The 13,657-nt window shown below is 54.6% G+C and overlaps 1 protein-coding gene across 1 annotated transcript; it reads right to left on the bottom strand.

Annotated features, from left to right (window-relative positions):
* Positions 1-6,111: 6,111 nt before the first annotated feature.
* Positions 6,112-10,871, bottom strand: FITM2 (fat storage inducing transmembrane protein 2). Its single transcript, XM_040981442.1, has 2 exons — positions 10,675-10,871; positions 6,112-9,203 (listed from the first exon to the last, which is right to left on the bottom strand). Exons 1-2 carry the CDS (start codon positions 10,845-10,847, stop codon positions 8,588-8,590), a joined length of 789 nt encoding a protein of 262 aa, XP_040837376.1. The 5' UTR covers positions 10,848-10,871; the 3' UTR covers positions 6,112-8,587.
* Between the last annotated feature and the right edge of the window lie 2,786 nt (positions 10,872-13,657).

Below are 13,657 nucleotides of genomic sequence, written 5' to 3'. Positions count from 1 at the left end.
CTGCCAGTGTGTCTGCCGTGTTGATGCCCCGTGAGCTCTCCGTCACCCACGTTCCATGAACACACGGCAGCCCCTCCCCACCCCTGTTCTGAGTATTCCCATCGTCAGTGTGGACACGTGCCATAGTGTAGAAGCAGACATTGCCAAAGCCGCGACCGTGACCAGAGGCCATGGCTCTACCAAGGACGCGAAGAGGAAGTGAGAGAAAGTGGAAACTGAACACAAACACCTTTCTTTTTGACTCAAAGTTTTGGGACACAACTGTGGGGACTGGTTAGCACCTGAGGTGAGTCCCCCGCTGTTTCATCCAGCAGGGCTGGGTTCCAGGAGGTGCTGGGGCCCAGGGACCCCGATGCCTCATCTTCGCTTCCCTCTTGCCCAGGGAACTCTTGCCCAGGACAAAGCCAACTCAACTCTTCTAACCAGTACCTCGTGAGTGGGGTGAGATTGAGGTGAGAGTTGGGAGGTTGGCCAGAGATCCCCCACCTCACCCAGGGAGGCCCCTGAAGATCCGGGGGCTTCGTCCTTCCGGACATGGACTCAGGCAGCCCTGGCTCAGGCCAAAATGGTGGCACCACATACCAGGACCTGGTTAGGACCGAGCCTGTGCACACACCCTCATCGCCTCATGATCTGACATTGGAAAAGAAAGCCATGAAGGCTGTATTCATCAACCCTGCCTCTCTTGGCTTCCCCTGCCCCCTTAAGGCAGACATTCAGTAAAAGCCATGTGGACCTCCCAGAAGGTGAGGCCCAGCCCCAGGGCAGGGGTGGGTCCCTCTCCAGCCTCTGCCCACACTGCCTCTTCTGATGCACCCCTTCCCCATCACTCTTGCCCAGCCCTCCACATTGCGCCATGCCACGCAGGGAGGTCTTTGCATCCACACTGCCCACCCTGGTCAGGTTGCACCTTCCTGTGCCTTTTGCATGTTGGGAGAGGGTTTGGGTGTCACAGAGGTTCATGCTTAGAAACCACCGAAAGCCCCCAATAAAGCATCCAGGAGGAGCAGCTGCTTTTCATTTCTAACCCAGTGGGTCCAACCAACTCTCATCTCCAAAGCTGGGCCTGAGGGGTGGAGATGTGAGGTTCCTGATTCCATTCTCGGTAAGAACAAGCAGTAGAGGTTGGGGTGTCAGGTTGCGGGGCCTGTGGCTGGTTTCTAGAGACTTTCCGCAGCTCTGACCTTGACGGGAACCCACTGCACTTGGGCATGGTGCTGTCCAGCTCACTGAGCATGCTGAGCCATCCAGGGACCTCAGGCAGGTAACCAGGGCATGGCCCTCCACCCATCTCGGGCGGGGGTGGGGAAGAAATGAGTTAAAATTCTCAAAAGAACATTAAAGTGAAGCATAACAGATGGAATATAAGGCATAGTTGTATTTTTTAAATGATGATTTCTGTATTGTTTCATCAATGGAGAAAGAAAAAAACAGCCAGGGCCAGGCCTAGGGCGGGGGAGACCACAGACAGCAGTTGGCACTGCCCATCCCCCGGCTACTTGAACACCGCCACTGGCCCTACACACTCATAATTTTTTCAAAAAGATGTCTTTATTTTTATTTGAAAGACAGAATTTACAGAGAGAGGAGAGACAAAGATTTTCCATCTACCGGTTCACTCCCCAAATGGCTGTCATGTCTGGAGCTGAGCTGATGTGAAGCTAGGAGCCAAGCACTTCTTCTGGATCTCCCATGTAGGTGCAGGGACCCAAGGACTTGAGCCATCCTCTGCTGCTTTCCCAGGTCATAAGCAGGGAGCTGGATTGGAAGTGGCACTGATAGGAGATGCCAGTATCGCCGGAAGAAGATCTGCCTGATACACCTCTGCAGCAGCACCCTGCCCCTAGTAACTTAACCTGAGCAACACCCCATACTTAACCTAACAGGAGTATTCCCTCTCCTGCGGTGAGGACCTGCCCTTCTCCGAAAAATGAGACTCACCAATGTCAGTCTGTGTGCTGTTGGATTCTCTTCTCATTCTTCCTCAATCACATTTCCATACACCATCATCCCGGATGAAAATGCCAGCCTAGCCATCAGCAGCATTTCTTGCAGTCAGTGTGCCCTCATAGCATGGGTGAAGAAGAAAAGCCCCATCTTGGCAACTGATCTCGAAGTTGCCGCGGGCATTTACTGCTCTTGCCCTTGTAGCCAGCAGCTCGCCCTGGTGACAGGATATCAACTCTGGTGCCCCCTAGGTTGCTCTGCTCGCCCACTGCTCTTTCTGTATTGGACGTGGAAGTGTGACACGGGCATTTCATCTCCATACAGTCATCCATCGGGCAGCCCATTGCTAGCCCAGATCAGTCACCCCAGCTGGAGGAGTCACCCACTTCTTTGCCTGTCATCTTGATGACATGAGGAGCTCAAAATGGCTGAGGGCAAATTCTCCGCTTCTGCTTCAACTAAACCACTGAAGCCCAAGAAGCATTCTTCCCTTAACAGCCTATTCTCTAGATTACTCAAATCCAACATTTCATGGATGGGAAGGAGTCTTGTGGATGGGCTCCGCTTTCCAGGGCCCTGTCTGCATTTGCATGGTCAGAACTCAGGCAAGGGGCAGGCTTTTACCTGACAGTTGAGCTGCCAGCTAGGACACCCACATTACGCATCTGAGTGCCTGGGCATTACGTTCTGGCTCCATTCCCAATTCCAGCTTTCCTGGTAATGTGTATCCTGGGAGGTGGCAAGTGAACTCAAGTAGTAGATGGTCCTTGCTGCTCTGCCATGGACGTTAGGGCAGACTCTTTGAGCAGGGCCAGAGTAACTCTGTTCCAGAAAGCTAATCAGGTGACTCCCTGCTCCCCTGCCCATTCACCCCCGAGGCACTCAGACCTTGCCAAGCAATGCCCTGCTGAGAACACAGGGCAGGTGGCAAGGCTCCAGGAGGAAGCTATCAGCTCAGGCCCTTAACTTAAGCAGCCTGGGAACCAGGGACAGGCTTGCCTGTGAGTGGAACCAGACAACAACCTACTTTATCTCACCAAGAAGGATACCAGCCTACACAATGAATCCTTTCCTTTGATCTCTTCTGGAAGCCAGCTCTGGTTTTCCTGCATCCTCTAGCAAGCCCCAAGGCCAGCCTGTAAAGCCCCTGTGAGGTCTGTTCCCACGCTGGCACTCTGGGGCAGGCTGTGCCTGTCAGCCAACTCCAGGTCTATCACCACCAGGAAAGCACTTGTGTGCACTGCGCTGCTTTGGCAGGATCTGAAGGGAAGTGGTGGGACCGACAGCCCAGGAGGGACCTGCAGTGCACTTACACTGTGCCTTTTCTACTCTGGGTCAAGCATTTACCTGCTCACAGCCCGGGGAGGCAGGAGCTTACCTCCCATTTTACAGGCAAGAAAACTGAGGTTGACAGAAGGTAAGGAACATGTTCAAGTGCATACGGCAGAACTTAGATTTCAACCCAATCTTCTCTCTCCTTTGCTTTTCTAAAGGATTTATGGAAATCACTCCTGCTTAAGGGGTGACACTCTGTACACCATTTTGTTGTGCCCAGCTGAACTGTAGACCCACTGTGAGCAGGCCCATGTCCATGTGAATGCATGCCCAGCACAGAGCCTCAGCTACTGGAATATGAACATGGGAACCAGAAGAGACCTGTTAGCTCTGGTGCACACCTCACTCCCAGGGGCTCAGGACTGACCCGGTCAAGGACACACCCCCCTGAGTTATCCTCAGCCTGACCAAGCCTTTCTGCTCCCAAACTCCATGCTCTGTAGTGGCTACACTCTGTGACTAACATACAGTCACTGTCCTTTATTTAGCATGTTGGTGTTTGGGTTCCTCACAATTTGTCACTCTGGCAGATGATGCAAAGAAAACTTGGTGCTTGCTTTGGCTCATTTCTCTAAGTGCTTCCATGGCCCAAAACCCTACACTGTAGTTGCTGGATCTCACATCTCAAGCTGGGATGGGTCACCAGATAAACAGGGTCACCAGATAAACAGGCAGTACCAGTCTACCCGCCCCTTCCCCTGTGGTAGGAGAGTGCTAGTTTGCTGTTCTTAGTGTGTTCCACATTAAAACTCTGCAGACACTGCCGTAGAGATTTCTGGGGCAGGGTTTTGGTTTTTTTTGTTTTTGTTTTTGTTTTAATATATTTAAAAGGCAGAGAGAGAAAGAGAGAGCTCCCATCTGCTAGTTCACTTCCCAAGTGCCCACAAAAGCAGAGGGTGGGCCAGGTTGAAGCGAGGAGCTGCATCTGGGTCTGTACGTGCGTGTCAGGGGCTTGAGGACTTGAGCTGTGAGCTGCTGCCTCCCAGGGTGTGCATCATGAGGAAGCTGGAATTGGCAGCAGAGCTAGGACTCGGACAAGGCACTGAGTGTGAGATGTGGCTTTCCTGAGCGTTTATCTTTGTTGCTATACCAAATGGCCGCCTTTGGGGCAATTTCTGACGGTGTTCAAGCTGTACCAGGGTTCTCTTAAACAAGCCTCCCTGCTTCATAGACACCAAACATGGTCCAGTTTGGGAAACTTTTCCAAAGTCCACTGCAGTTCATCCCCCTGGGAATTAGGTCCAGTAAGCCCACAGGAGCCAAAGGGATCCGTCAGGTACTACATGGAGATGCCACAGCAGAGAAAAGAGGTAGGTGGTGGTGAACTGCCCCCACGGCCTCCCTGGCACTCACCAAGAAGCCAGCTGCCACCTCAGCTCTGAGGGGGAGTTTCTTCTCATGCTGTTTCCTAAAATAAAAGCTGCATGCAGCTCAGGAAAAACAGGGGAGCAAGTGAAGCTGCGAGCCCAAGGAGGGCTGGTGAGATTGTCTGCTGCCCCCACCTCATGGGTCAGATGAGGAAATGGAGACCCAGATGCATGGGCTGACTAGTTCAAGGTCACACAGAGCAGCAGGAAGAGCAGCTGCAGAGTCCAGGGCAGAGCCCGAGACCCTACCTTCCAACAAGCACTCTACGTGATATAGCAATCCTTGAAGCTTCCATCTTTAGTCTCAGCTGCTTTAGAAGACAGGACAGGAACGGGGCCAGCATGAGGGCGCATGGGTCCAGCCACACTGGAGTGCCCATTTGGGTCCCAACCACTCGGGGACTAGCTTCCTGCTAATGTGCTGGAAGGGCAGCAGAGGATGGCCCAGGGGGTGAACTTCCTGGCTCCTAGTTTTGGCATGGCCCAGGCCTGGCTGTTGCGGTCACTTGGGGGATGAACTAGTGGACAGAAGACCTTTCTCTCTGCCTTTCAAATAAATAAATCTTAAATCAAGAAATAAGACAGGACAGTTGGGTGTCTGAAGAGGGCTGAGCAAGCCAAGGTCCTGAGACCCTCTCTGTCTGTGGGTACTCTCCCATGGCCTTGGACTCCCCTCTCCGCCAAACCATTCACACTCCTCATTCTTCAAGTCCCCAAAGACCTGCTACCTCCTCTGAAAGCATTCCTTCATTCTCCAGAGCAACTGCTGGGCCCGTGCCCAGGTATGCAGGCCCCGACCTGGGCTCGTCCTAGGGGGTCTTTAGGGTGGCATAGTTCCTCTGCCCTAGAATGCAACAGCCTAATACACAGAGGCAGCAATGCACCAAAACCACCTTCAAGAACCCCAGCAGCAGCAGATCCAGCAGGGGGACGCAACTTTGAACCACAGCCTGCATGTGGCTTACTGCAGGCTCCCAGTGTGAAGCCAAGAAGAGTTAACTGCCTCCACAGGAATCTGGACTGGGGAATTTTGTCACAAAAGGAGATTGTACTCCCAGGAGCCACACGGAGCTTCTGGGAGACATCAGTGTGACCCAGAAAAGCCCAGGAGGTGGCCACCTGGGGACTGCAAAGCACCTGCAAAGATGACCTCACCTGGGGGAACTTGGGGACCTGCTCTGCAGAGCTCCCTCCAGGAGGCCAACCCCCACTTACACCAAGAACACGGCTCCTCTGTCTGCCTCCAGACTTCAGGTCTGTAAAATGCAGAGGGAAGAAGGCAGCCTGGCTAGGAAAGATGTGACTGAACGGCCACTGCCACCCAGGGCTTAGGAAGGAAATAGTTAACAACAGCCCCAGAAGGCCCTACACATACATGCACAAGGTACCCTAGAGTTTGGGGGTTCCTGGGCCCTGGCTCTCCGAAGGGCATCGGAAAGGAACACACAAGGCGCTGGCATGTGAGGGCTCATTATCTCCAGTTTATTTCCATGTGCTTGTTTACACACATATGACATCTGTGTACATAGCAGCAACAAGAGCCATCTCCAAACACAATCTGGTACCCAGACAAGGACAGACACCACGGGAAACAAGGTGCCAGGGACCGAACCTCAACGCAGGGAGGGACAAGCCACGGCAGGGGTCAGGGCTCTGGGACTGCTGAGGTCCCCCGCAACCCCCAACTCAGTAGCTGGGACAGCATACTCTCATCAAACCACGCCATGGGAAACCCAGGGCTCCACCATCCCGGAGAAGCTCATGTCTCAGGCTTCTCTTCAAAAGCCAGGATGACCAGAAGGCTCTGTCAAGAACTGGGCAATGAGGCAACTGCCACATGCGTCACTCTTCGTGTGCCTTACAAGACCCTCCACATCTGGCAGAGGACCAGGAGGCTTGCCCGCAGCCTCATCCTGCCAGGTGCTGGGCTGAGGCCTGCTTGCCTGAGCCCCCTACTCACTGCTCTGCCTCTGCGGGGCTGCCTCACAGGGAGTTCCTGAGGGAAAGCTGAGAAAAGAGGGGCCGAGAACTAGCAAGTGGTGGGAGCCGAATGCTCCTCCATGCCCACTTGGTGCCAAGCCAGAGTCACGGCCACTTGGCAATGTGTCTGGAATGGAGCGTGACTAGCGAGCTTCTGGGTGCTCCTTCTCCTGTGGGACCGACCAAAAGACACAGGAGAGGATGCCAGCAGGCCCCTCTCCCAGGCCCCTCTCCCGGGCCCCTGCCCCACCGGCCCTCCCACCCCAGTCTCTGCCCTGCCCTACATTCTCAGTGTCTGTGTTTGTTTCTCTCTGGGTACAATACTGTCAGCCTTATGTTTGGAAGGATAAAGCTCACCTATAGCTGGGTGGGATATAAAACATGTATTTTAAATATACCTTTTTAGATATGTATGTGATCTGTATATATAAATTGCCCTGAAGACTTGCCCTCAAGCTCCTGACAAGCTTAACTTGGGCCAGTTACGTGTAGTGTGAATCAGTTATGTCACCAGGCCTGTTGGGAGGGAGGGTGCCAGGGAGGCATCCTGTGTTGGGAAGTTCAAGGAGCAGACTTGGACCAAGAGAAATGAGGAGGTGCCGGGTCCCAGGGTGTGAGCTGTGCCTCTGCCAGTTGGAGGCGGCAGGATTCCCACCCCTGCCAGCGTTCTCCCAGCCAAGGCCACCGGATGGCTAAGGTGGACGCTGACAAGAGCGGCACAGGGGAAAGCCAAGGTCAGTTCATGCCAAGGGCAGGGGGACAGGCCCAGGCTTTGCCTTGTCTTGTAAGCAGCAGCTATGGCCAAAGCTGTTTTTGCCACAGGGATGCCTGTGCGAACAGGCCGGCTTCCTGCGGCTGGGGGCACAGCACCTCACACTGAGGAATCAATTCAAATCTTGAAAACGCCTTGGGCCCACAGCAGCACCATCAACACCTGGCCCAGACCAGGGTATGTAGCTAAGAAAGCTTGTGTCTAAACAAGTGTCTCCTGCAGCTGCTCAGGCTCAGCCTAGATCCACCCAATTACAATGAGAACAATGCTTTCCAGTTTTCTCATTTTGTTCTTCACAGAGAAAGCAACTGCACAAGGTGGAATTTAATACTGTGAGCCAAGAGCCAGGTTTATAAAAAGCAAATTAGTGTTCTAAAATAGACCCTCAAAACCAGCTACATGTGCCAACGCAGGGCCCAGGGGCTGCGACTTGCCCTCCTAGGACTCTGTTAATGGAGAAACGTAGGCTTGTTAAAACTATAAAGTGCTCACTTAACTTACGGGCAGAAGAGGAGGGGACAAGATAAATTGTTGTTCCAAAAAGGGCCATATAAGAACAGCCAACCTGGAGGGGAAACGTTGCTTTCCGTCACATGGGGAATCGTCTAGTGTTCAGTGGCAGAGGCACGGCAATTTTAAGGGCACATTTTGGTTGGGGGCTCACAGCCCGCAAGCCAGTGGCAAGAGGGCGGGAACAAACGCTACAACCAGGGGTTGGCTTTCAGGCATGAGGGTGCTGTATGAAGAAGCCAGCTGGGAACCAAAGTGCCCGCAGACCGACCGGAGGGAGGTGCTGTTCCCTCGGACCACGAGGGCCCTTCATACTGAAGGACGCCGGGCATCGGGGCACCAGCAGCTCAGGACTCCGATGGACGCTGCCCTTTCCCCTTCAGCCACTCATGGAGGTCCTTCCTGCTGAGCCTCAGCTCTCTGTGCTGGAGACAAAAAGGGGGCATCCCGGGCCACGGTCAGGTCTTGCCCGGGACCAGGAGTGTCTGGCTGGGAAGCAGGGTGCTCAGGACCCAGGCAACATGGCCAAGGGTAGCTCTCCACACTCCACCACCAGCCCCCAAAACTGCCCGGGAGCAGCAAGACCAGGAACTCCGCTGACAACCAAACCAAGGAAGTGAAAACCATGCCAGTCTTGCCCTGTTGTTCCCTGCCGCCCCCCTCGCCCGCTCCCATCTCACTTCTTGTAACCGTCTTGCTTCACGTTCAAGCTAGAGCTCTGAGGCGGGAGTCCCGGTGAAAAGGGCTTCTGGTACCAAAACCTGTATGTCCCGTACCAGCCCAGCAAGCCGAACATGGTGCCAAACAACTTCTGGGAGAAGTCATGGAAATACACTGCCGTGCACAGGAACATCCACAGCCACACACAGGTCAGGAAGCCCAGGGCCACCACCAAGGTGGTGACAAGCATGTGCAAGAAGTGGCTCCGCTCTGTCCTCACCGCGTGCAACACGGCCATCTCTTCCACGATCATGAGGGCACAGAAGGCCAGCAGGAAGGAGTGGCCGGAGATGTCGAAGCCGTGCCAGAAGCCTCCCTCCTGCTGGCACTGCGGCTTACTCTGGATCCCCTTCCGGAGCCCGTCCAGGGCCGGGGACTGGTAGCAGCTGCCAGTGTAGTGTTCGATGCAAGAGAAGAGGGCCGTGCAGACGTACCAGATGGCCGTACCCACCAGCAGGGTGCTCAGCCGCCGCACGACGAGGCTGGCCTGGCCCGTCAGGAGGTAGTTGGTGAGGGCAATGAAAGGCAAAAGGAGGCAGAACGTCCAGGCCCAGGCCAGTTTGACAAAGTACCTGACGGGGGAGGAGAGCGCAGGTGAAGGGTGGCCACGCAAGCTGCCCACCCGAGGCTACTCCGACAGAGGCAGAGAGAATCTCTGGGGTACCACCTGGGCGCCCCTTCCACGATGCCCAGGGCGAGGGTGGGAGAAGCACATAGTCACACTCCTCACTTTACAGGTAAGGAACCGAGGCATGGAGAAGTGTCCTGCCCTCGAAGGCTGGCAGTGGTACAGCCGGGGTTCAAATCCGGGGTCGGCCATGCTGACCACTCTGCTACCAGCTCAGCAAAGTAAAAGAAACTGAACGCCCAGAGCTTTCTCTCCTGCCCCACTGGTCATTCTGAGACGAAGGCTCTGTTCACCCCACTATACACACAGGGGATCTGAGGTCACACCCTGTCAGCCAGGCAGGCGCAGCTGACACCAACCTGGCTGGCCCCAAGCCCTGGCTACCATCCCACGGTCCTCGGCAGCCAAAACCATCTTAGAACTTGCCTTCCCGTGGCCGACCCAGGTTCAAAGCCCTCACTCCAGGTGCAGTGACTCCCTAGTCCCCCTGCAAGGAGTTGGCAACAGATCAGAAACAAAGGCTAGACTCACAGCTACCCCAAACAACACCAGCCCCTGTGCCAGGCTGCTGGAGCTCCCAGCTCCCCGGGCCAGACTCACCTGCCACGTGCCCACAAAAGGGGGCGGCCCTGGGGGGCCAGGGGCAACAAGCTCCTCTCCCCCGTGGGGTACTGCGATTTCCAGTCTGTTCTTTTAGGCCAGCACTCGGGGTGTGTTAGAGCAGCAAGTGGACTGAGGGCAGGAGATCCCTGGCCTAGCCGGGCATTCAAGGGCTGCCTGGCATAACCTGTATCCTGCCCCAGCCAAGCCTGTGGCAGCTGCCTGGGAGAGACACCCCCGGGGTATTAGGGTGTTACCGAGATAAGCTGGGCCCAGGGGCCGGAGGCACCCAATGGGGTTCACACCTACCAGAGAAGTAGTTTTACCTTCCCGAAAGTCCCTTAACTGTTGCAACAGTGTTTGTGCAACCAACCTATGATCTAGTTTTTCGAAAAGGCCCGAGTGGGTGGAGTTACCACGTCCCCAAAGCCCGGGGGGGAGACGGCTCTGCAGGGGTTGGCCATGCACTTGGCTGGGAAGGTCCAAGGAGGCCCAGGGGGAAAGGTCAACGCCTGGGTGGGGGGTCTGCAGACCGAGGAGGTGCTGCCATCTCTCCAAAAAGGCAGGTGCCAACTCCGGACACACCCTGACCCCACCCCGCCACACACACACACACACACACACACACACACACACACACACACTCGCTCCCACCTGTCACTGTCTCCGCCGGCCCCCACGACCTGCGAGTGACAGCCGCTGCCCCGGGTCCCTCGGTCGCCCTCCCTGCTGCCACGGCTTCCAGCCACCTCCCCGGGATCAGGCGGCGGCGGCGGGGCGCCCTGACGCGCGGAGGGACACCGGGGTACACTCACACGTTCAGGACGTTGCGCTTGTTGCTGAGGTAGCTCTCGGGCAGCGGGGAGAACTCCTTCACGAAGGAGCCCGCCACCATGGAAACCACGAGCGCCAAGGGCAGGTAGCGCCTCACGGCCGCCCGTACCAGCGTGCCCCGCAGGAACCAAGCGCAGCGTTCCAGGTGCTCCATGCCGGCCACCGTCCGCCGCCGCGCGCTTCTCGGCCACCGTCTTGCCCTTCGCTCGGGACGGCGCCGGGCCGCCTCTCTTAATGCGCCTGCGCACAGCCCGAGTGGGCCCCACCCCTGGCAGAGGGAGGGCGCTCCGGGGCGCGCTCCCCCTGGTGGCCACCGGCGCTCCCTGCAGCGTGCCCATGCTCTCCTTAATACAAAACTTTCGCAACTTGCTTTGAGTTGGGGAAAAGATTGCGGGTGGATTTGCTGCAGAAGATTAAACGCAGCCGAGTAGGAGCTGGAGCGGTGTTCGCGCCATCGTTTAGTCTGGGAGACGCCCCTCTGCACCTGAGCTGCTGCTTTCTTCTCTGTAAAGTGAAGGAACAAAAGGTCCACTTTTCCTAAGCGTTAGTTTATGAACTTGGGGAGAGGGGGGTGTGGTCTTGTATGGGCATGGCATCTCATTAGAAGTAAATCCTCACGCCTGGTAAACTTTAGATATGAAGTCGTTATTTTCCCGTTTGAGACAAGCACGTGTACTGAATGAAAAGGCTGGGTGGCAAGGTGTATGGAGACGCCTGAGGGGTTGGACGGCGAGCTGAGTCCTCCCCGCCCATGCAGCACGTCTCGTCTCTCTGCCTCAGTTTCCCCGCCTTCAGCCCTTTCCCGAGCCGCTGGTCTCGTTACCGGGGGTGCTTGTGCCTCCCTCCGTGTCTCTGCTCAGGGCCTCCCCTCCCCCGTGGCGTGTCTGTGGGTTGATTTTGCTCGGTCTTGCGAGGACACTGGCCCCTGGGTCTAGGGCTTACCCTCATGTGGAGGTCTTATTTTTAGGTCTGCAAAGACTCATTTCCAGATAAATTCACATTTCTCAGTGTCACAGATCATTGTCAGTATGCCACCAGTTCTATAACCCAATATTGTAATCTCTAATTGCTCTTTCAATAACACACATTAAAGCTTAATGACAGGGCCCTGTGCTGCGGCTCAGCAGGTTCAGGCGCCTCCTATGGTGTTGGCATCTGGATCCAGTTCCCTGCCAATGCTCCTGCCCTCCACACAGCAAATCTGGATGGAATTCCAGGCTTCTGGCTTCTGGCAGATGAACGCTGGCCATTGCAGCCATTTGTGGGGGGTGAAGCAATGTATGGAAAATCTGTCTCGGGGCTGGCAAGGGAATAGAGCTGGCCAGTCCTCCTCCTGCCTGTGCGAGCATCCCATGTGGGCACCAGTTTGTGTCCCAGCTGCTCCACTTCCATTCCAGCTCCTTGCTTATGCCCTGGAAAAGCAGCAGAGGATGGCACAAGTCCTTGAAATGCTGTACCCATGTGGGAGTCCCAGAAGAAGCTCCAGGCTCCTGGCTTAGGATTGGCTCAGCTCCAGCCTCTGCAGCCATTTGAGGGATGAATCAGCAGATGAAAGATCTTTCTAACTCTCCTTCTTTCTGTAGATTTGCCTTCCCAATACAAAATAATGCATTTTCATAAATAAATTAATATTTTTAAATAAAAAGATTTCTCTGTCCATATCTCTGCTCCTTTCCGCTCTGCTTTTCAAATAAATAAATAAATATTCTAATGAAAGTTACAAAAGTGGGAACAGCTGGCGCTGTAGTTGGGACTGGGCTCTGCTGGTTGAGATTGCCGTATTGGCAAGTGTCTGGCCCAAGCCCCAACTCCTCTGTTCCACTGCAGCCTCCTTGCCAGCTCACTCACTGGAAGGCAGCAGGAAATGACCTAAGTCCTTGGGCCCCTGCCCTGTGGGAGACCCAGCTGAAGCTCCTGGCCCTGGCTTGGTCCACACCACCCCAGTGCAGCTGGGTCTTTATTTCTGTACCCACCTCTCTGTCTCTGCTTTTTGAATAAAACAACAAACAACTTTTAAAAATATAAAAACCTGCTGCTAGCCATCCAGCCAGTTATCCATGCAATTAAGCATGGTGTACATCTGTAGAATTTTTCTACCACAAAGAAAACACATTGATTGAAATATTTATTTCCATTTGCTGCCTTCAATTATCTCATGTCCCATATCAAGGTATCCGGTGCCTTGGGGAAAACCTTGTCTGATTTCTACCTATGTCAGATTGCCACTTACAGCCTCCAATGCAGAGACACAGCAAATCAAGTCAAAGTAGTAAATCTTAAAGCCTTCTTCTTAAGATGATCATGTTTGGGCCCAGCACAGTAGCCTAGTGGCCAAAGTCCTCACCTTGCATGCACCAGGATCCCACATGGGCACTGGTCCGTATCCCCAGTTCCCGTCCAGCTCGCTGCCTGTGGACTGGGAAAGCAGAAGAGAATGGCCTTGGGGCTCTGTACCCATGTGGAAAACCCAGAAGAGGCTCCAGGCTTTGAATCGGCTCAGCTCTGGCTGTTGGGGCAACTGGAAGAGTAAACTAAAGGACGGAAGATCTTTCTGCTTTTCCTTCTCTCTGTAAATTTGCCTTTGCAATAAAAACAAATAAATCTCTTAAACAAAGATGATCATATCTCTAGGTTGCATTTACTTAATAAGGTCTTTTTTTTAAGTTTGCTTAATTTTTTTTTTTTTGAGAGGCAGAGTGAGAGGGGCGAGAGCGAGATCTTGCATTCGCTAGTTCACGCCCCCAAAGGATCCCAACAGGTGGGACTGAGCCAGCCGGAAGCCAGGAGCTGGGAACTGCATCCGGGTCTCCCGCACGGGCGGCAGAGAATGAAGCACCTGAGTGTCGGCCTCCTGTCAGCAGGTGCATTCCCAGGCAGCTGTACCGGAAGTGAAGGTAGGACTTTACCCCTGGCTCCCCAAAAGGGACAAGGACTGTCTCAAATGGCAGACTGACCCACTGCCTC

This window comes from Ochotona curzoniae, unplaced genomic scaffold, assembly GCF_017591425.1.
Source record: "Ochotona curzoniae isolate NIBS_2020 unplaced genomic scaffold, NIBS_Ocur_1.0 contig_3520, whole genome shotgun sequence".
Taxonomy (NCBI): domain Eukaryota; kingdom Metazoa; phylum Chordata; class Mammalia; order Lagomorpha; family Ochotonidae; genus Ochotona; species Ochotona curzoniae.
The sequence above is the reverse complement of the archived record's forward strand: the minus strand, read 5'-3'. Positions and strand labels throughout refer to the sequence as shown.

Excerpts from the sequence above, each read along its gene's own strand:
- FITM2 (XM_040981442.1), bottom strand. The coding sequence starts at position 10,847 with ATGGAGCACCTGGAACGCTGCGCTTGGTTCCTGCGGGGCACGCTGGTA. Across the intron at positions 9,204-10,674 it reads AAGCGCAACGTCCTGAACGT|GTACTTTGTCAAACTGGCCT; the intron begins GTGAGTGTACCC and ends CTCCCCCGTCAG.